Genomic DNA, 21874 nt, shown 5'->3' with positions numbered 1-21874 from the left:
GAGAGGAGACGTTGAAGAGGCGAGGCTGGAGCGGGAATTCGGGGAAGGGGTTGGAATGGGGCAGGGACTTTGGGGAAGGGGTTGGAATGGGGTCAGGGAAGGGGTAGGAAGAGGCAGTGCAGAGGCGGAGCCTCATGGACTAGACGAGAAGTCTGAGGTATGAAGTTCAGCATGTATGATTCTTTGCTGTGAGTAGTTGGGAAGAATGTTTGTTAAAAGTGGCAACGTATTTTGTACGAATAGTTACTTTAAAAAGTTCCTGCCATTACAGCCATGTCGATAGACATCAGTGTTACTGACCACCTAATAGTTACAGGTGTTTATATTTTATTAAAATGCCTCTTCACATTACAGATTTTAAAAAGTTAATACATTGACTTTTAATAGCATATTACATTACTCTTCATTTTTGACTATACTTTTGTATTGTTGTATGAAAAGGTTTCAGTGATGAGGCCCTCGGGCCAATGTACTAGTCCTCATGTGGCCCTCATGGGGATTTGAGTTTGGGATTCCTGGTCTATGTGCTCAAAAGCCTATCTCATGCCTAAGCCCAATTGGGATCCTCAAAGTGGTCCTCCACCTGTCACACCCACAGGGCTCCATCTAGTAGGCAGGCGTTCTCTGAGAGCACCCCTGTCAAATCATGTCAAACCATTCCTTTGTTCTTGACAAATCCATGTTGACTGTTACTTATCACTCGTGCAAATACAGACAGACATTTTCCTTTCCAAATGCAAACAAATGGACATCATACCAAAAGGACTGACGGTAAAAAACCATTACAATCAACATACCACACAGACTGTGGTGAGAGATTGTGCCACACACTCTCAAAGAAACTGTGGAACCACCTGACCAACATCCTATACAGCAAATAGGAGAAGATCAAGAATGAACTCTCAAAACTAGAAACTCTCAAAAAACAAAAACCCCAACCTTTCACACAAACTCCCTCATGGCTGGACTTTACAAAAACTAGACAAGCCATTTACAACACACACTTTGCTTCTCTACAGAGGAAAAAGGACACTAAACTATCTAAACTCCTACATGCCACAAGGGGCCACAACAGTGGTTCCCTTAACTCACCCAACAATATTGTTAATCTATCCAGCTATACTCTTAGCCCGGCAGAAAAGTCTGTCCTATCTTGAGGCCTCTCCTTCTGCCCCACCACCCCCACAAATACGATACAGTTCTGCGGTGACCTAGAATCCTACCTTCGACGTCTCCGACTCAAGGAATATTTCCAACACACCACTGAACAGAACACTAACCCACAGGAAGCTTCCTACCAACACTACAAAAAGAAGGATTCTGTGTGGACTCCTCCTGAAAGTCGAAACAACAGACTGGACTTCTACATAGAGTGCTTCCGCCGACATGCACGGGCTGAAATTGTGGAAAAGCAGCATCACTTGCCCCAGAACCTTAGCTGTGCAGAACACAACCACATCCACAGCCTCAGAAACAACTCTGACATCATAATAAAAAGGCTGACAAAGGAGGTGCTGTAGTCATCATGAATAGGTCAGAATATGAACAAGAGGGTGCTAGACAGTTCTCCAACACCATATGCTACAGGCCACTATCCTTTGATCCCCCTGAGGAGTACCGAAAGAAACTACACCATCTGCTCAAGAAACTCCCTAAAGCAGCACAGCAACAAATCTACACTGTCACACCCCTAGAGCCCCGACCAGGGGTATTCTATCTGCTACGCAAAATCCATAAACCTGGGAATCCTGGATGCCCCATCATCTCAGGCATTGGCACCCTGACAGCAGGATTATCTGGCTATATAGACTCTCTCCTCAGGCCTATGCTACCAGCACTCCCAGCTATCTTCGAGACACCACTGATTTCCTAAGGAAACTACAATCCTGTAGTGCTCTTCCAGAAAACACGATCCTAGGCACTATGGACGTAGAAGCTCTCTACACCAACATTCCACACAAAGATGGACTACAAGCCCTCAGGAATAGCATCCCCGATACCATCATGGCAAACCTGGTGGCTGAACTTTGTCCCCACCCACAACTATTTAAGATTTGGGGACAATGTATACCTTCAAGTCAGCGGGACTGCTATGGGTACTCGCATGGCCCCACAGTATGCCAACATTTTTATGGCTGACTTAGAACGACGCTTCCTCAGCTCTCGTCCCCTTATGTCCCTACTCTACTTGCGCTACATTGATGACATCATAATCATCTGGACCCATGAGAAGGCGGCCCTCAAGGAATTCCACCATGATTTCAACAATTTCTACCCCACCATCAACCTCAGCCTGGACCAATCCACACAAGAGGTCCACTTCCTAGACACTACAGTGCTAATAAGCGATGGTCACAAACACCACCCTATACTGGAAACCTACTGACCACAAAACTTACATACCTGCCTCCAGCTTTGATCCAGACCACATCACACGATCCACTGTCTACAGCCAAGCTCTAAGATACAATCACATTTGCTCCAATCCCTCCAATTTGCTCCAATTGCCCAGAGGCAAACACCTACAGGATCTCTATCAAGCGTTCTCAAAACTACAGTACCCACCTGCTGAAGTGAAGAAACAGATTGACAGATCCAGAAGGGTACCCAGAAGTCACCTACTACAAAACTTGCCCAACAAAGAAAGTAACAGAACGCCACTAGCCATCACCCACAGCCCCCAACTAAAACCTCTCCAGCGCATTATCAAGGATCTACAGCTTATCCTGAAGGACAATCCCTCACTCACAGACCTGGGGAGACAGGCCAGTCCTCGCTTACAGACAGCCCCCCAACCTGAAGCAAATACTCACCAGCAACTACACACCACACAACAAAATCATCAACCCAGGAACCAAACCCTGCAACAAACCCCGGTGCCAACTCTGTCCACATATCTATTCGAGGGACACCAGATCGGCCCTAATCACATCAGCCACACCATCAGGGGCTCTTTCACCTGCACATCTACCAATGTGATATATGCCATCATGTGCCAGCAATGCCCCTCTGCCATGTACATTGGCCAAACCAGACAGTCTCTACGCAAAAGAATAAACGAACACAAACCTGACATCAGGAATCATAACATTCAAAAACAAGTAGGAGAACACTTCAATCTCCCTGGTCACTCAATAACAGACCTAAAAGTGGCAATTCTTCAACAAAAAAACCTTCAAAAACAGACTCCAACGTGAAACTGCGGAACTGGAATTAATTTGCAAACTGGACACCATCAGATTAGGCCTGAATAAAGACTAGGAGTGGTTGGGTCATTACAAAACCTAAACCTAACTTCCCCCATACTAATTTCACCCTACTGTTACTCACACCTTCTTGTCAACTGTCTGAAAAGGGGCACTCTCATTACCACTTCAAAAGTTATTTTTCCTTGCTTGTTATCCTGCTGTTAATTGAATTGCCTCGTTAGACTGACCTCACACTTGGGAAGGCAGCTCCCATCTTTTCATGTATTTATACCTGCTCCTGTATTTTCCACTCCATGCATCTGATGAAGTGGGTTCTAGCCCATGAAAGCTTATGCCCAAATAAATTTGTTAGTCTCTACGGTGCCACAAGGACTCCTTGTTGTTATCACCTTAGTATCTTCTAGGTGTTTGCAAATTGATTGCTTATTTGCTCCATTATCTTTCTGGGTACTGAAGTTAAACTGATTCGTCTATAATTCCCTGGATAATCCTTATTCCCCTTTTTACAGACTGACACTACATTTGTCCTCTTCCAGTCCTCTGGAATCTCTCCCATCTTCCATGAGCTTTCAAAGATAATGGCTAATGGCTCAAATATCAACTCAGTCAGCTCCTTGAGTACTCTAGGAGCTATTTCATCAGGCCCTGCCAACTTGAAGACATCTAGTTGTCCAAGTAATTTTTAATTTATTTTTTCTATTTTAGCCTCCGATCTTACCTCATTTTTACTGGCATTCACTATGTTAGATGTCCAATTGTTACTAATCTTTTTGGTGAAAACCGAAACAAAAAAAGTAATTTAGCTCTTTCGCCATTTCCACATTTTCTGTTACTGTCTTTCCCCTTCTCTTTCAGTAATGGGTCTATCCTGTCCTTTCTCTTAGTTCTAATATAGTTTTAAAATGTTTTCTTGTTACCCTTTAAATCTCTAGCTAGTTTAATCTCATTCTGGGATTTAGCCTGTCTAGTTTTGCCCCTACATGTGTTTTGCTTGTGTTAGTTTTTTTATACTCAATAATCTGACCTCAATCCCCCTTTTTGTGGGACTCTTTTTCTGAGTTTCAGATCACTGAAGATCTCCTGGTTCAGCCAGGATGGTCTCTTGCCATACTTCCTATCTTCCCTACACAGTGAATGCATAATAAATGCTTGAAAAACTGCCAACTCTCTTGAACGGTTTTTCTCCTTAGACTTCCTTTCTATGGGATCTTGCCTACCAACTTCCTGAGTTTGCTAAAGTCTATTTTCTTGAAATCCATTTTCTTCACTCTACTCTTTTCCATCCTACCATTCCTTAGAATCATGAACTCTACCATTTCATGATCAATTTCACCCAAGCTGCTTTCCACTTTCAAATTCTCAACCAGTTGCTCCCAATTTATCAAAAATCAAACCTAGAACACCCTCTCCCCTAGTAGCTTTTTGCTTCCAAAGCATTCCAAGAACTCTCATTTACTTATAAGACCCTTTTTGTATGATTAGATTAACTCTCTGGATGATGTGGCCCAAGTGGGGCATTTGAGGAGAGTCAGCATTACAGCACAGAGGAAAATCTGCACAGATCTAGAGGAAGGTGCTATGGCACCCATACTGATCGTGGGAAACAGAGAAGTGGTGGGATTCCGGGCAGGAGGATACACAGTAAAAAGAAAAGGAGTACTTGTGGCACCTTAGAGACTAACCAATTTATTTGAGCATGAGCTTTCGTGAGCTACAGCTCACTTCATCACTTGCATCCGATGAAGTGAGCTGTAGCTCACGAAAACTTATGCTCAGATAAATTGGTTAGTCTCTAAGGTGCCACAAGTACTCCTTTTCTTTTTGCGAATACAGACTAACACGGCTGTTACTCTGAAACCTGTCAGGATACACAGTGTGGGTGTCACAGACTTATGCTTTGTTTTCACTTTTCCCTGCTTAAAAAGGTGGGGGAGGAGATTAGGGGGAGAGGGGAGTTATTGCAAGTCTTGTAAAATCCTAAATGGAAACAAGGCACCTTGTAGGTCAGGGGTGGGCAAACTATGCCCCGCGGGCTGGATCCGGCCCCTCAGGGCTTTGGATCTGGCCCGCAGGATTGCCACTCCTGTGGTGCCATGGGCCCCGTGCTGCTCCGGGACGCAGCCAGCACCATGTCCCTGCGGCCCCTGGGGGAGGGGAGGCAGAGAGCTCTGGGTGCTGCACTTGCCTGTGGGTACCTCCCCCGAAGCTCCCATTGGCTGCTTCCTGGTGCGCACCATTGCCACCCCGGAGCCCACACCCTGAACCCCTCCTGCACCCCAACCCCCTGTCCCGAGCCCGCTCTTGCACTCCACACCTCTCCCTGCACCCCTGCCCTGAGCCCCCTCCCGCACTGTGCACCCCAACCCCTTCTCTGAGCCCCCTTGTACACACCACACCCCTCCTCGGCCCTAACCCCTTGCCCTAGGCCCTTTCCTACACACGGCACTCCCTCCCGCACCCAACCCCTGCCCCAGCCCTACACTGATGGCCCTGCAGGCAATTTCCCCACCCAGATGTGGCCCTCGAGCCAAAAACTTTGCCCACCCCTGCTGAAGGTGCAGGTGGCTGGGCCGGGAGAGGGGGCGCGGACTGGGGCGACCACGCATGCTGCGGGACAGGAGTGGGCACCGGAGCCCACGGGGGGCCGCTCACGCTGCGGGGGAGAGGGAGGGGCCACATGATCCGGCGGGGCGGGAAGGGCTATGGGGGGTCGCTCGGGGGAGGGGCAATGGGAGCCGGGGAGAGGCGGGGGTCACTCACGTTGTAGGTGTGGAAGCTCCTCCCCGCGGCGGTGAGCAGGTAGAACTCGCGGTGGCGCTGGTGGTAGCGCAGCACGTGGGGCAGGTGGTTGGAGTAAAGGCCGAGAGCGCGGAAGCCCGCGAAGAGCGCGCTGCCCCCGCCGGGGGCCGCCCGCACCGCGCTGCCCGCACGCGACATCCCCCCAGGCTGGGCCGCCGGCACCCTCACCCCCCAAAGCACGCGCCCGTCCCAGAGCGCTGCGGAAACAGCCCCACCCCTTCCGGCGCCACCGGCTCGTAGCAACGGCCCAGCGGCCCCGGAGCGTCCACGAAAGGGGCCCCCCCTACGCCTGCGCCCGCGCGCTCCGAGTTCCGCCTTCCGCGATGGTGGGGGGGGGGCTGGGAGAGAGAAAGACTCCCGCCACAGCCGGTCGCGTCTGCGCAGGCGCTGCCCCTGCCGGCGCCTGGTTTCTTGTCGAGCTCCCCGTGGCGTAGCCAGTGGTCACCTCGCCGCCTTCTCTGAGGTGCACAGCAGCTCGGGTGCCCCGGCCTCCCGATAGTTAGTTGATTGTCCCGCGGCCCGAGCGATGAACGGTCCGGACGCCATTTGTCCTGATATTCTGCTTCGGCAGCTCTCCAGCTTTTTTTTTTTTTTTTGGCTTGGGGCGGCAAAAAACCTAGAGCTGGCCCCGGGGGGCGGTGAGCCTGTGGCTGCCCCCCCTATGTGTCCCGATATTTTGTTCTGGTCATCTGGTCACCCTAACTCCAGTGCACCCAGCCCTGTGGCTCCTGACACCGTTTCCTAGAATATCAGGGTTGGAAGGGACCTCAGGAGGTCATCGCGTCCAACCCCCTGCTCGAAGCAGGACCAATCCCCAATTTTTGCCCCAGATCCCTAAATGGCCCCCCTCAAGGATTGAGCTCACAACCCTGGGTTTAGCAGGCCAATGCTCCAACCACCAAGCTATCCCTGTCACTCCCCCCAAACCCTTACATGTCCTGTGCCAGCCCCACCTGCTCCCAGATTGGGCCACTGATGATCCCAACTAATGAAATGGGGGCTCTCCTCCCAGGTGATGGGCTCAGACTTTGCTCCACAGCTGGGCTCGGATCTTACTTGTTTATTTAAAGGTGCAAGCTGAGAGTCTGGTCACCTGACACCCTGACTCTAAGAGCTGAGGCTTTGAGAAAAACAACAAATCTCACCAGACTAGAAAAAAAAAGCAGGAGAGTGAGCCCCAATGCTGTCATGGGGAAAAGCATGTCAGTTTTATATGATTATAGTCTATTTGTTAATCACTGACATTACACCCCGTCCTGCATGAGATGCAGATAACAGCCCAATCCTACAAACTTGCACCGTGTTTGATGCTAACATGAGCCATCCCCATTGATTTTAGTGGTACCCTTCACAGAAGTAAGAAGTCAATAATACTCAGTATGATTGAACTTGGGACACCAGAGGGTGTCTAAAAAGAGAGTTTGTGTTCTAGATTGGATTGATGTTTTTTCCCCTTAGTTTCACACAAATCTGGCATTCTCTAGGGTTGCCACCACTGAGGTACCAAAAAGCCAAAACAAAACACAGGACATTCGGGATGATCCTGAGCCCAAAAAACTGAACTGATGGTGGTGTTTACTGAGCACCTTTACAGATTTCCCAGGACAGCTAGCTCCAAAAAGGGACAAGTATGGGAAAACATGGACAGGTGGCAACCCTAATTCTCAGCATGCTATTGTTTTGTTATTTACTTCAGAATAGCTTCTATGGAAAAATCTTTGTGACAGAAAAAAGAAAAGCTGAAAACTAAAGAAATAATGGTGGTTAAAATCTGCCTAACCTCAGGCTTTTGACCTGAGACTCATGCTTTTGGGGGATTTTTCCAGCCTATGGAACTGTTCCCAGAACCTAAAGCCTTTTGTGGGTGCCATAGTTGTGGTTGCTGCAAAAGCTGTTGGTACAGATACAGCAGCCATAATGTGGCTACAGAGAATCTAGATTAAATTTCCCACACGCTGCAAAGAATAGATGCATTCTTGGGTTTCTGTATTGGCCTAATTCACCTAAAATAAGTGAGAGATATTTTCCTGATTTTTCTTTAGAATATATTTTGTACCAATGTATTTTGAGACAACAAATAGAAGCACAGGGAGAAGAACAAACCACCCAGAAGGAAGATCTGTATTTTCCATTGTAGAGATGTATGGCTGACACCCTAAATGGAAGGGTTGGTGGAGGGAAGAGAAAGGATCTACTGAGAAAAATTTTCATTAATGCAGAATTAAGGTTGCCTGGTGGCGTCTTGTACCCTTCCAGAACATTTTTGGGCACACTTGGCTTCTGAAGTTCTAATGGTTTAAAGGGAATTGGAGGTTGGGATGGAAATGGTGGAGGGGATAATATTTTGGGTATGTGGTTTGGGAGAAGACTGGCACACCAGTCTTTTCTCACATGCTTAAAGTTATTGTAACCGCCCAACTAGTTTGAGTACCATTTTCAATGGTGCTCCTCCATCGGTTTAGTGGGTGCCATGGAGTAAATGTTGAGTGACTGAAATCACTTTGAGCACATTCAGGGGCATGGTTTGATCTGCAGTGCTACACAAAAGAGTTGGTTAAATCTGCCAACATTAAGAAATGCTGGGGGGGGGGGTGGAGAGAATTATATCTCTGGGATCCCTTTTGTGATTGCCCCCAAATTTGGATCAATAACCCTACCGTAAACCCACCTGAGGCATACCACATTTCAAAGCATTACAAGAAGCATGTGGATTTTAGAGCAAGTTCAAGAGTCAATCTTTAAACAGAAAGATGTTCTCAATCTTTATTACAGTGCAGCTGGCATTCTGTTATAATGAGAAGGGCCATGTCTACACTGTACAGACTATAACGACATAGCTACCGCACTGTAGCTCTGCTGGCATAATCCTGTAGCATAGATGCAGCCTACAGTAACAGAAGGGATTCTTCAATCAATGTAGGAACACCACCTCCCCAAGCAATGGTAGCTATGTCTCCAGAAGCATTCTTTTGTTGGCCTACCTGTGTCTAGAGCAAGGATTAGGCTGGCATAACTGTGGCACTCAGAGATCTGGATTTTTCAGACCCCTGAGCTCCATAACTATGTCAACCTAAAATTTTAAGTGTAGACCAGGCTAAAGTAGAGTAGCTTTTAGGATCGCCTTTCCCTTCCCTTATTCCAGTAGAAGGGTAGAGGTGAAAACTAGGAATTCCACCCCCTTCTTCTGCGCAGTCAGGTTGGATAGGGAGAGAGAAGCGATTATGTTATTTGATAATATTGTGTTGTATATCGCTGCCCACATGCTTTAAACAAATGAAACCATTTTCTGATTAAACCAGGTATCTGGGAATAACTAGATGGGTGTGCGCACATTTGTGTGTTTTTAGGTCAAATTTTACCAGGGCTTCAAAGTTGAGACAGTTTGGTTGTTAAAGTTCCACTGCTAGCAGATCAATAGGACAAAAATCAAAACATCCACTAAATCCTATATTCTTTACCTCAGGTGTTGCACTGTTCAAATACTGATATAATGTATGTGTCTTCATAATGATGAAACACTGGAGAGGTGGGGGAAACAATTGCACAAAAGCACAGTGACTAATACTTTCACTCTTACAGACACATGCGTGGGTATGCACAAAAATGTAGCAGCAACAATCGCCAAAAAACATAAGCAGACATGCACAAAATCCAGTACCAATACTGCCAAAAATACACGCATGGACTCATGCAAAACCTGCCACTAGCACTGCCAAACATACATATAAGTACATGCACAATACTCACTACCAACACTGATAAAATGTCTAAAACCACACATCAACACCACCAAACTATAGTTTGGAAAATAATTGACACACAAAACCTACTACCAGCATTCATAAAAAATTACATTGAAGGGACATTTGGATTAACAACCCCCAACATAGCCAGATACTTTTAAAAACATGTTCAAAGTTTTAAGTCTCTTTCTTCTGGCTGATCTTTCTCCATGCCCCCATATATTGCCCTTTCCCTATATCCCATTATTTCCCCTTCATGTGGATCTTTTCTAATCTGTTCCAAGATGCCCCCCTTTGACCCACATACAAAGTATGGCAAACCATTTCATGAAAATTGTTTTAATTAATAAATCCTTACATTATGGTACTAAGCTATTTGTTTAGCAAATATGTACGTTAAAGGTTTTTACAAAATAAATTAAAAACATTTAAAATTCAAATTGAAAAAATCATTTGTAAAATTTACAGCTTTACAAATTTGCATCATTGATAATAAATATTTCTAAAATGAAGAGGGAACCTATTTGTTGATATTCATATAACTCCTCAATACAGCCAGTAGTTCTTGAAGTCTGTGCTCCTCACATGGTTGTGCTCTCTGAGATCTCTTTCGCTTTTTCATTCGATGGATATTGGATCTAGATTCTTGACATTCAACATGCTGCTGACCATGAGAGCAGAGTTCAGTGAATTATACTTTAAACTGTAACCACATTTTACAGAGTTGATCAAAGACACTGGCTAATGGTTTTCTGGGTCTGACCCTGCATTTTCTATGCACACAAAACTCCCGCCGAAGTCAGTTGGAGTTCTGACTGTACAAAGAATGCTAGATCAAGCCCCAAGAGTGTTTTTCATACTGATGCTGTTTCTTCTTACATCTAAAAAATTATTAATCTGCTGTGCATTTCTGATTGTAAAAGATTTGTGCAAGGACAATATTCATTTTGAGTTATAATTCAGATTAAATTGTTAGTTTTTACCAATAGTTTGGCAAATAATATTCATTCTGAAATGCTAACTTCCTTTTGTGTTACATAAGAACTTAATACATTCAGAGGAAGCACAAGAAAAATAGCATAATTATTATGAACAGTGGAACATAGCTGAAAAATAATGACTTTAATTAACAATATTAAAACCCACCACATCACAATTCTCTGGGAGCAGGGGGTGAAATTCACCCCTATGCATAGAGGTAAATAGGACCCTAAATGGCACATGGGTCTTGTGCTAGCTGAACTGCATCTGGGACTCTGAATAGCAACATATATTGAGCAAATTACCCTAGGAGGCAATCCTGCTCATTGAAGTTGGTGAGATTTTGCCAGTCACTTAACAGGAGCAGTATTGAGCCTCTGGTACAGAAAGGATTGTGTTGTTGCCACAAAAACTGAATACATGAGGCAGTGGGGGAAAGCTGAGTTTAAAGAGAGTACTTTTGTTTTTTTAAAAAAAGAAAAGGAGTACTTGTGGCACCTTAGAGACTAACCAATTTATTAGAGCATAAGCTTTCGTGAGCTACAGCTCACTTCATCAGATGCATATCGTGGAAACTGCAGCAGACTTTATATATACACAGAGAATATATAAAGTCTGCTGCAGTTTCCATGATATGCATCTGATGAAGTGAGCTGTAGCTCACGAAAGCTTATGCTCTAATAAATTGGTTAGTCTCTAAGGTGCCACAAGTACTCCTTTTCTTTTTGCGAATACAGACTAAGACGGCTGTTACTCTGAAACCATTTGTTTTTTTACTTACAAAAGGCCAAGTCCTGTTTTCTTGAGTCAGGTAAGCAGCCTCTTTGACTACTTGCATGAGTACAACAGGCAGGAGGTTAGTCCAAATACTGTAAAACTTCTACAGAACCCAGCCCCTATCTTGAGCATCAACATTAAAGTATCCCGAAGGTTTCCATCAACGTTCATTACATTCCTCTCAACCTTTAATTAAAAGCCACTTCTGCCAGGCAGTAACTTAAAGCGTGGTTATGTTCTAAAACGTGACACTTCAAAACCAGCATTGAACAAATTGCTGGGTTTACACGGAGGTTTTTACCCTCTCACTAACTTCCAGCGCTGGAAACTCAACCTGGGCTTAGAAAGTCAAGCTGCTCTTTCTGGCTCACACATCACCAGTTGTAATCAGTTCTGCTGCTGAAGTTTAGGGGCAAATTCTGTCTCTGAGACCATGGAGGTGCCCTTGGCAGTGAACAAGAGCGGTTCAACTGCACAAACCGGACAGGATCAGAGGGAGGCAATGCAAGGGATGTACACCACCTTCATGGCACAGCATCGTCATCTTCATCAGCGATGGACTACCAACACATGGCACAGCCCTCTCACAATGGGCGGACCCCTGAATGGCCATATACATTGAGCTGATGAAAGTGAGATCTGGGCAGGCCAGTAGACGGTTGGGGTTAAAGGATCTTGTCACTGCTTAGATCCATCCTCCTTTTGCATGTAAAGACTGGGAATCCTTCCCCCCCTTCTGCCCACACATCCTCTGAAACAATAGCCAGACTATTTGTCCTTTAGTTAATTCTGTCTACTATGCATGAGCCATAATAGAACCTGGTTCACTCTCCCATAGTTGTAGTGGTTTCGTGTGCTAATAAGAATGAAAAGTTGTAAACAACTTATTTTTGTCAGTAAAAGGAATCAACTGTGATTTGGTATGTGGAGGGGGAGCAGCTCTGAGTGAGAAGGCACTATTTTTACATGGTCACTTTACTGATCTTAGCTACTTTCTAACCTTATGTCTACACTAGAATTTTTACTTCCAGTTAATTGATAGCTAACAGGTGTGCATAGGCTAATCTGAACACCCCTACATGTTTGTTCCCTGCTAAAAGTCCTTTTTGGTTTACCCGAAAGATCAGCCCAGTGTTAACCACTTCCAGCTAGTGGGTAATTAACTAAGTTCAATTAAAATATTCATAATAAAGACGTGCCCAAAGATAGAATCATAGAATATTAGGGTTGGAGGAGACCTCAGGAGGTCATCTAGTCCAATCCCCTACTCAAAGCAAGACCAACATCAACTAAATCATCCAAGCGAAGGCTTTGTCAAGCCGGCCCTTAAAAACCTCCCTAGGTAACCTATTCCAGTGCTTCACCACCCTCCTAGTGAAATAGTGTTTCCGAGGATAGGTTTCACTATCTTGGAAATCAGACATAATACGTGTGGAAAAGCAGAGTGAAAATAATAGCTAGAGGATACACTACAGATTAATTTTTGGGGAAAATAGCAGGATCTCAAACATATTTAACCGTTAAGCTAAACAGGAAACAGATTTCCTCAGAGTCTCCTCGACACAGGCAAAAATAAGACCTGTAATTCATTATCAATGTTGCTTCGTAAACAATAGAAACTGTAGTACAGACAGGACTCAGATGGGTTTAGATATTTTTACCACTTTTTTATGGTAGTAAAAATCACCTGGATCAGGACTATGCTATAGTTTCCGGTGTTGATATCATCAGCTGCGCCAGTAGGGAATTAAGAATCTGATTTGAGTAAACAAGACTGGAGAGGTATGGTGCTGCAGAACAGTGCCCTGGGACAATAATCTGCGTCTGAATGAAACCTCCGGGAAATCATCAATTATCTATGGGCCTGTCTTTTTCACTTTGCTCCACGAATCTTTAGCATACTCCCTTTAGTGGGAAGTATTTTCCTTTGCCCTTTTTTTTTTTTTTTTGATTGCCTTCGAGTCCAGCGTTAGGAGAAAAATACAAAACCTCTGGCTTTCGAAACAGCGTCAAGTAGTCAGTGATTTGCATATTTCCCAAGCTGACTTCCGAAAGTAAAAATAAGCGCTCTCCACCTTCCTCAAAACATTCAAGAAGAAAATAAAGACGTGCTATAGGTTCTGTCCTGTTCTTACCTTCTCTGGGAAATAATCAGCACAATTTGCATTCAGAATGGTACGAGTTAAGGTCCAGACATCCTCCTTCTGTGAACCGGCTAGGCAGCATCTGATAGTGTTTTGTATGCATTCCAGCAGTTCGCCTTCCTGGTATGTGGGAAGAGAAGCAATGCTGTGACCAGGACACTAGCGGCGGTAATGGCGCATAGTAGCCGATAGATGGCACCCATTATAGCCGTCCCAGCTACTAAACCAGCTGTTCCCTATTCTTTCCTCAACCGTATTCCTTCTAAACCAGCTATCTGAAATCACTTGCTGTCTTAGAAGAAAGAATCATAAATTTATACTTTCTTCCCGCTTCCAATTACATCTTTTAACGCAGTGAGGGGGGCGAGAGACACTCGGGTATCCACGCTTACATCTTCTAGTCTTTTTGTTTTGTTGTTGCCATTCAACATAGCTTACCCACCCCATACATATAATATATGTATATGTTATTAATGCAAAAAAAAAAAAAGGTCGCTTACTAACGATGTTGGGATTTGTTCACCTAGTCCAAACTTCTGGCTGCTCTGGCACCTCTCCACGGTACCATCATTGCACGGCTTCAGAAAGCAATGACGTACTATATCAACACACACACACACACATCACTCACTTTTTCCCCGCATCCGTGAGAATCCTGATCTTTTAGCTAGAAAGAAAGAAGATTATAATCTTATGTATTAATTAACCAACAGTCGGTTATAGAACGAGAGGGTCATGCAAAACAATTTATAACAGAGAACCTTCTAAAGTATTGTTGGGTTTGTATCTATTTTATACATCAATTTAATAATCTTGACAGCTGTATATACGGTTGTGTTTTCTTCCCTTATCGGGTGCCCTCAAAGATACATCACTTATCTCAGTTTATTTAGGTTATCTGCCAAAGTCCTAGCTAGAGGCGTTCAGACCTGTTTAGCTCGAAATTACAGCGTGTTTTTGGTTTTATATCTATTTTGAAAATCGGCTTGTACTTATTTTACACTTTTGTATTATTCTCTTGTATTTTCTTCCTACATCCTGTGCCCTTAGAAACACGTCATTTACCTCCAATTAATCAAGTTATGTGCCAAGGTCCTAGACAGAGGAAGTCTTAGCTTCAAAAAACTATGCTCTGTTTGTTTTTTACTAAAGCGTGTCTGTATAGACATATGTACACTGCCTTTATGTACTACTTACACCCAATCATAAACATTTATCACATTGATAATAAGCAGTTTTCTCCAGCACTTGCGAAATACTGTGCATGTTATTCCCCCCTTACCTCACCCCCAGCCTCCTTACAGCACTGAAGTGTGGAATAAACCGCAGGGTTTGGAAGGAACGTACCCTCTTTGTTTTCTCCTCTTTTAATCTACTACAAATTACAGGGTCAGCTGGAAAGAAATGTTACTAGCATACTTTCCACCGTTTAATCATACCTATATAGACACAGGCTGCGTCTTGCCCAACACAGCTTCATGTCACCCTGGGAAATTAGGGGAAGATTTTCCCCTCCTCTCCAAATGTATTGGAGTTTTCTGAAGAAAACCATCTTCTAAATTTTTCAGGTCCCAGATTTACCAGTCAGCGTTTTCAAAAAGTGTCTTTCCACTAACATTAAAGACAATTGTAGAAGCAGCTACTGTACCACCAGTTTCCATTTGATGCTGTAAGACAAACAACCACACCTTATAAACTCACTTTCTACGGTACCTTTTCCAGATGTACCGAGATAACGTTAAAAAATGCATCCTTTATGGCTTCATGGTTACAGTTACTGAAATTGTAGGTAGACATCAGCACTAAGTCAGCAAGCTGAAGAAAGATGATCAACCTAAGGAGGACTGTTGAAGAAGAACAAGAAGGAAAACAAAAAACACCCAGCATTAGTTATCAGGAACTATATTACCAGCAACGAAACTAAAATTTTAAGAGTTATAGTTCTGTAGAATAAGTAAATCAAGTGATACTTGTAGTTCTGAGTACTAGATGAACATGATGATTACCCATTATGTTCTTTGAAGTTGGATTTTCAGTGCTGGGGTTCAATGCTTTGCTGGTTTCATATATATATTGTATGCATCTGAACGCCTACGGTCAATGGTATTTTCAAATGCCATAGCTGGGGCTCATTTTGATGTCTCATGCACCTCTTTTCCTGGACTGTAAAATAGTTATTCATAGTATTGTAATGAAGTTGTGTAATTACTAATTTAAAAAGAAATAGAGAAATCTTGTAGTACAAACAAAGTTTGTAATCCGGGGTCACCTCCATAAAACGTAAGACAACTCTTGCAGTAAGTGCACAGAGTTCAACAGCTGCGGCTTGTTCCATATCCCTTTGAAGCAGAATGTCCATATGTATGTCCGAATAGCCAGACAGACATATGCACACTCAATATTTAGGTGCAACATACGTCAGTTTTAAAGAATACACGGGGGGGGGGGGGCTATAATGAATGTGCTGACATTAGCCTTTTCACGATCTTAATCAATGTTAGGGTTATATACTTTGTCCGGAAGGAAATATTATGTGTTCGGCAGGCTTGATGCTGTTAGAAGCAGATCAGCTGGCCACCTGGCAGTCCTCAAAGAAGGGTTTCCAGCCCGTACAGATTGGGACATGATTGGAGAGGGATAGTCCATGGCCAATATGTGCTTTCCCCACTAAACCTGCAACCCCCCCCCCCCCAACTGTTCAAAAGCGAAGACGCAAAGAAAAATCTTATCTGCACGATTGTTAACCAGCCTAGTAACAATTAAAGATCCGACGGGGCAGATGATGTCCATTTGCAGCCGGTAATCACACTGTTTGCAGCCCTGGACTGAACGCAGAGCCAAGCACACTCACTGATTGTTCCCCTTTTTATTAATTGTGTGCCACCAAAGACGCGTCTTGCGCAGATGTGTTTAGTGAGGAGTATTGCCTATGCAATACTGTATTATGCACACTGCTGTCCAGTGCAGAGCTATTTAGCTATGCCGGGGACTCCCCCAGAGCGAGGAGAAATGGGCTGTATATAGCGCCTGGTCGGAAGGGAAGAGTGTAGCATCAGCAGACTGTGTATTGGAAGAGCTCTAGTTAGGGGCTTCTGGATTCCTGCGGTTGAGAATTCTCTGTGTATATATAAAGTTTGCTACAGTTTCCACGGCATGCATCCGATGAAGTGGGCTGTAGCTCAGGAAAGCTCATGCTCAAATAAATTGGTTAGTCTCTAAGGTGCCACAAGTCCTCCTTTTCTTTTTGCGAATACAGACTCACACGGCTGTTACTCTGAAACCTGTTTGGGAACAGTTTCAAATCCAGAGCCATTACTTTACTGGCAAGTTTGACTGATTTTACCCCCGCCCACACCCCGTCTGATGACTGAGGCACCCTTTTCATGTCCAACATAAGTTCTCAGTTAAAAAATCAAAATGTTGACTGTGGAGCGAGGGAAACGTGCCACAACTTGTAAACACACTAGCGCCTCTGCATAAACAAGCTGGCAGTGAGATGGCATCCACGAAGTTGCGAGGGGCCAGAACAGCACCTGTGTGTGCATCGAGAGAGACCCTACAACTTGGCCTTCCCAAGTCCCCCTGGTGCCCATCCAGAATCCTTTCCCCACGACACCCCCAACCCTCCTAACATACGGAAGTGTGAGTGTGCCAAGATTGGGGCTACGGAAAGTGTCCTGGAAAGCTCTCCAGACAAACAGGTAAGCGTGCAATGACCCGGCTGCTCGGGCAGCCGGGGGGCAGCAGTGAGCTGGCTGCGGGGCCCCTAGCTCCAACGCGTGGGCGCCGAGAGAAGAGGCAGGGGGCTGGGCAAGCCCCTGCAGCCAGAGCTGACCTCAGCGGGGCTGTCAGAGCGCCGCCGCTCCAAACTCAGCGCGACCCTGGGTTCAGAGGAAGTTGGAGTCGATGACTCCTAGGCGTGAGTCATCAAGAAAAGCCCGAGGGGGGCAGCCGGCGCGCGTGCCAGGTTTGCTCTAGGCGCGCGAAGGCTGAGGACCGACCCAGGCATGTTGATGGCTGGCTGAGTGCCGGCCTGACTCTGAGCCATTGGGGCGAGTTTCCGCTCTCCCGGAAAACACTGCTAGAGAGCGGGGGACTCAGCGAGGGCGGGAGGGGAGGAACCGTAGCCTCCTACAGCCCCGGGAACTGCACAGCCGCCTTCAGCTGAGGTCTAGGTTCTGTGCAGGGGGCTGGGCTTCCTGACCTCTGGGGGACCCTTGCAGCCCTCTAGTTCTGTGAGTCTGAAAAGGCCTTCAGGGCAGGGCTCTGCACAACCCCTCATGCAGCCTGAGGGCCAGGTTAAGTAGGATTGCCAATTTTGGTTGACTAGATTCCTGGAGGTTTCATCACATGACATAACCTATCATTAAAGATTAATCTTTAATGCCTGGAGACTCCAGAACAATCTTGGAGATTTGGCAACTTTAAGTGTAAGAGTGCAGACCAGTGCAGCTTGCAAGGCTAGATCGAGCAGGCTGAAGAGAGCTTGGGGAGAACAGATTACCTTGTAGGTTGCCACAAGGCCTAACATCTCCTGCAGAAGCACAGTGCTACTTCACTAGGCTGCCAGGCACCCACTGTACAGCTATTGACACTTCAATTAACCCAGCTGTAATGGCAGATCAGAACCTCACTGCAGCCACCTGTTTTGACAGTTATGACCACCATTGATTTCCTCATTCACCATACTGGATGTGCTAACACTGCCTTAGGGAGATGTGTACATAATGTAAATAAAAATAAAGTAGGGAAGAATATCTTGAGGATACCCATTCATACCCCTTTAAATAAAACCCACTTCAGGAGGGGAATCCTTTTTGACCACCAGGATACCTGGACTCTCTGATAATGCTGAACACTAAGATGCCTAACTACAGTCCTAACTTGTTTTTAACCAATAACAAGCCTTAAATAGGCTAGGACCTGTTTACAACAGTGGTTCTCAACCAGGGGTATGCGTACCCTGGGAGCATGCAGAGGTCTTCCAGAGGGTACACCGACTCATCTAGATATTTGCCTGGTTTTACAACAGGTAACATAAAAAGCAAAGTCAGTACAAACTCAAATTTCATACCGACAATGTCTTATTTATGCTGCTGTATATACTATACACAGAAATGTAGGTACAATATTTACATTCAATTGATTTATAGTTATATAGTAAAAATAAAGTAAGCAATTTTTCAGTAAAAGTGTACTGTCACACTTTTGTATTTTTATAGCTGATTTTGTAAGCGAGTAGTTTTTAAGTGAGGTGGAACTTGGGGTACACAAGATAAATCAGACTCCTGCAAGGGGTATAGTAGTCTAGAAAGGTTGAGAACCACTGGTTTATAAGGCTGTCTCTCTCGCCATGCAATACTGTACCAGACGTCCTGCAAAGTCAACCTTTCTTTTCTTGTTCTTTCTTTTCCCTTTCTTCCTCAGGCATTTAGGGAGGAGGTGGGTTCAAAGACTGAGGGTAGTCTGGGGATCACTGTAAGAGACCCTTTTATTATATGGGAAGTTCAGATAGCAAGTATACTATAGATTTTATAATGTTGTTACACTTTTTTTAATATGTAAGTCACCTAAAACTTTGGACAGGCACTGAAAAAATCAAAATACATTTAAAATACACTATCCTTAATTTACTGTTACAATATGCCATAGGTCCCTGTGGACCGTAGAGTACAAAATAATTAATGTATAATAACAGAGATAGCTAGAGCCAAACTCTAGGGGGAAGTCTGGATCCATAGCTAGTATTTTATGACTATAGTTCCCAGTTCTATGGTAATTAAACCAAGACTCTGGCTCCAGATATCTCCAAGCTATAGAAAGCTTGGATCTGTACCCAGACTTTGTGATTAAGGCCATTTCTAGCATTCACACTGAGAGTCATCTTGGTTTCAGAATCCAATTTGTGTCTAAGAAAGGAGCAGGAAATATTCACAGCACTAGGGGTCTCAGTGGAAGCACTTAATAAAATGTAGCAAAATCACAACCACTTACCATTCACATTTCTATGTGCTGGACTAAGAACACAAAAGCGGAGTCAGTGTGCTGTAAACTATAATCAGCCCATAAATAGAAAGAGATAAAACAACAGACCATATTGCAAACATTATGATCCAGAGGTTTGGAAGGCTTGTTAACAGTGCCCTGATAGGTATCAACAGAAAACCAATGTGTTTCCTATAAAAAGTCTGTAGTAGTGTTGTCAGTAAGTCTCGGAAACTCCTCACACCTTATGCTTTCAGTTTTCTCACACTACACTATATGCTTTTGGTATTCGGTGATTAAAGAACAGGACTGAGGACTAGGAGTTTCCTTCCTATTTGTACCTCTATCACAGACATCCTGTATGAACTTGGGCAGCTTATTAGCATTCACATTTTCACAATTGGACACAATTTTAGAGCCCAGAACGAGACACCTTGGGAAGGCTTGCCTAATGAAGGGCTCAGGGAAGCATCAGAACCTTAATGTTTGGCTCTAAATCAGTTGTTCTCAATGTGTGGTACTGAGCCTGCAATAAGGTTGGTTTAGAGTACTATATCATTATGAAAATCCATTCTTACTATACTGGTTGAAATTGCCAAAGAGGTACACTACAGACGTTTGAGTTTTAGATGTGCTAAGTTAGGTCTTAACATTTGAGAAATGCTATCCAATCTAGTACATACTGTTAACTGAATTGTTGAGTCTGGAAGACAAGATGCTACATGTCAAGTACATCTGTATTTTATATAAATGTATGATTTACCTAGTCCTTTACTAAACTGCGTATGACAGAGAGGACAACTGATCAAGGCATTCACAGCTGTCCGTTTTCCAGGGTTACCAGCAACATAATTTCTTAAAGAATTATCAATTTACTGCCTTGCTGGAATATATGATGGTTATCTTAACTGGCATATTCATTGTGCTTTGTATTTATGTAGCTTATTGCATCTGAAGATGTTAATATGTTTTACAAATATTAATTAAATCTCACATGCCCCTTGCAAAGGAGTTTAATTAATTATCCTAATTTTACAGATGTATAAACCAAGTCTCACACACAGGTAAAATGACTTGCTTAACACAAAGTCCATAGTAGAGCTAGGACTAGAATACATGGGTTTCCTAACCCCCTGTGTTCATTCAGTGGGAGATTTGCCTGAGTAAGAACTGCAGGATCAGGCCATTTCAGTATTGTGTGCAATAGATGCACTTAAGGTGTTATTGTGTAGCCTGTGGATACACATTTTATATTGGAATGAAATAGAGACTTACAACTTATGATGTATTTCTTTGTGCTGTTACAATAATTAAAGGATAAAATTCCCATTGATTTTAATGTGAGCAGGATTGGGCCCCAATTCTCCCAAGCTTCTATCAGTTGTCCAGATGATTTTATTTCTGACCTATAATTAAGTGTAGATATAGTTTGGAATGTTCAAGAACATAGTTTTGGGGCCCAGTCCTTTGCCTGCTAAGTTTGCCCATTGACTTTTTATTAATGTAACACCCTCTATAGGTGGGAGGGGATTTACAGACAATACTAACAACAATAAAGAGAGACATCCTCTGCCTTGAGATATTTACAATCTAAATATAGGACAAGATGCAACACATGAGATGAATAGAAGGGGGGGGGTGAAGGAAAGTTGGAGAAGGAATAGCAAGGGTTACAAAAATAAGGTTACGTGCATGGTTTGAGGCTTCCATTGTTACAGTAACAAGCAGGACATCACCCCTTTTAAAATATATTATTATTTATAGAATAAAGGTGTTTTTTTTTAATGTATCCCTCTCCCTTTCCTTTGGTGGGGTGCAAAACTGGGATGATAGGAGAGTAGTAGTCACAAGGTGTGTGAAAGCTGAAGAGGTCATGCAGAATGGAGAGGCATAGCAAGAAATGGGCAAGGACCAAGGATTAGGAAAATGAAATAGGAGCTATGGTAAAGCAGCAGGCAGAGATGTCAAAACCAATTAATGAGACTAGGACAAGTGAATAGACAGGTAGTGACTGAGTCACTGAGTTATTGCTGAAGGAGTCTGTGGTCCTATGTGGTGGTGCTGAATTTGGTAGCGCGCAGGTGCTGACATCAGGAAGGAAGAGTGGGGAGAGAACCTGGAGCCTTTGAAGGAGTGAGTCTGAGGAAGATGGAGGTTTTGGAGTTCTCCCCCTATAGGCCTGTTGCTTGTGCGGGTCGCTTGGCAGGTACTGCTGGGACCCATTATCCATGAACAT

At 44.2% G+C, this 21874-nt stretch overlaps 1 protein-coding gene across 1 annotated transcript in view; it reads right to left on the bottom strand.

The window, feature by feature from the left end:
- Window positions 1–6225, bottom strand: part of WDR36 (WD repeat domain 36) — a 51742-nt gene extending 45517 nt beyond the window's left edge. The window contains exon 1 of the mRNA XM_073344678.1: window positions 5970–6225. Within this exon, the coding sequence (XP_073200779.1) occupies window positions 5970–6146 (177 nt within the window). The 5' untranslated portion in view covers window positions 6147–6225. The remainder of the gene's footprint in view (window positions 1–5969) is intronic.
- Window positions 6226–21874: the final 15649 nt, after the last annotated feature.

The sequence above is a fragment of the Lepidochelys kempii genome, chromosome 5 (assembly GCF_965140285.1).
Source record: "Lepidochelys kempii isolate rLepKem1 chromosome 5, rLepKem1.hap1, whole genome shotgun sequence".
NCBI lineage: Eukaryota > Metazoa > Chordata > Testudines > Cheloniidae > Lepidochelys > Lepidochelys kempii.
Note: the sequence above shows the minus strand (reverse complement) of the source record. Positions and strands in the feature narration are given on the sequence as shown.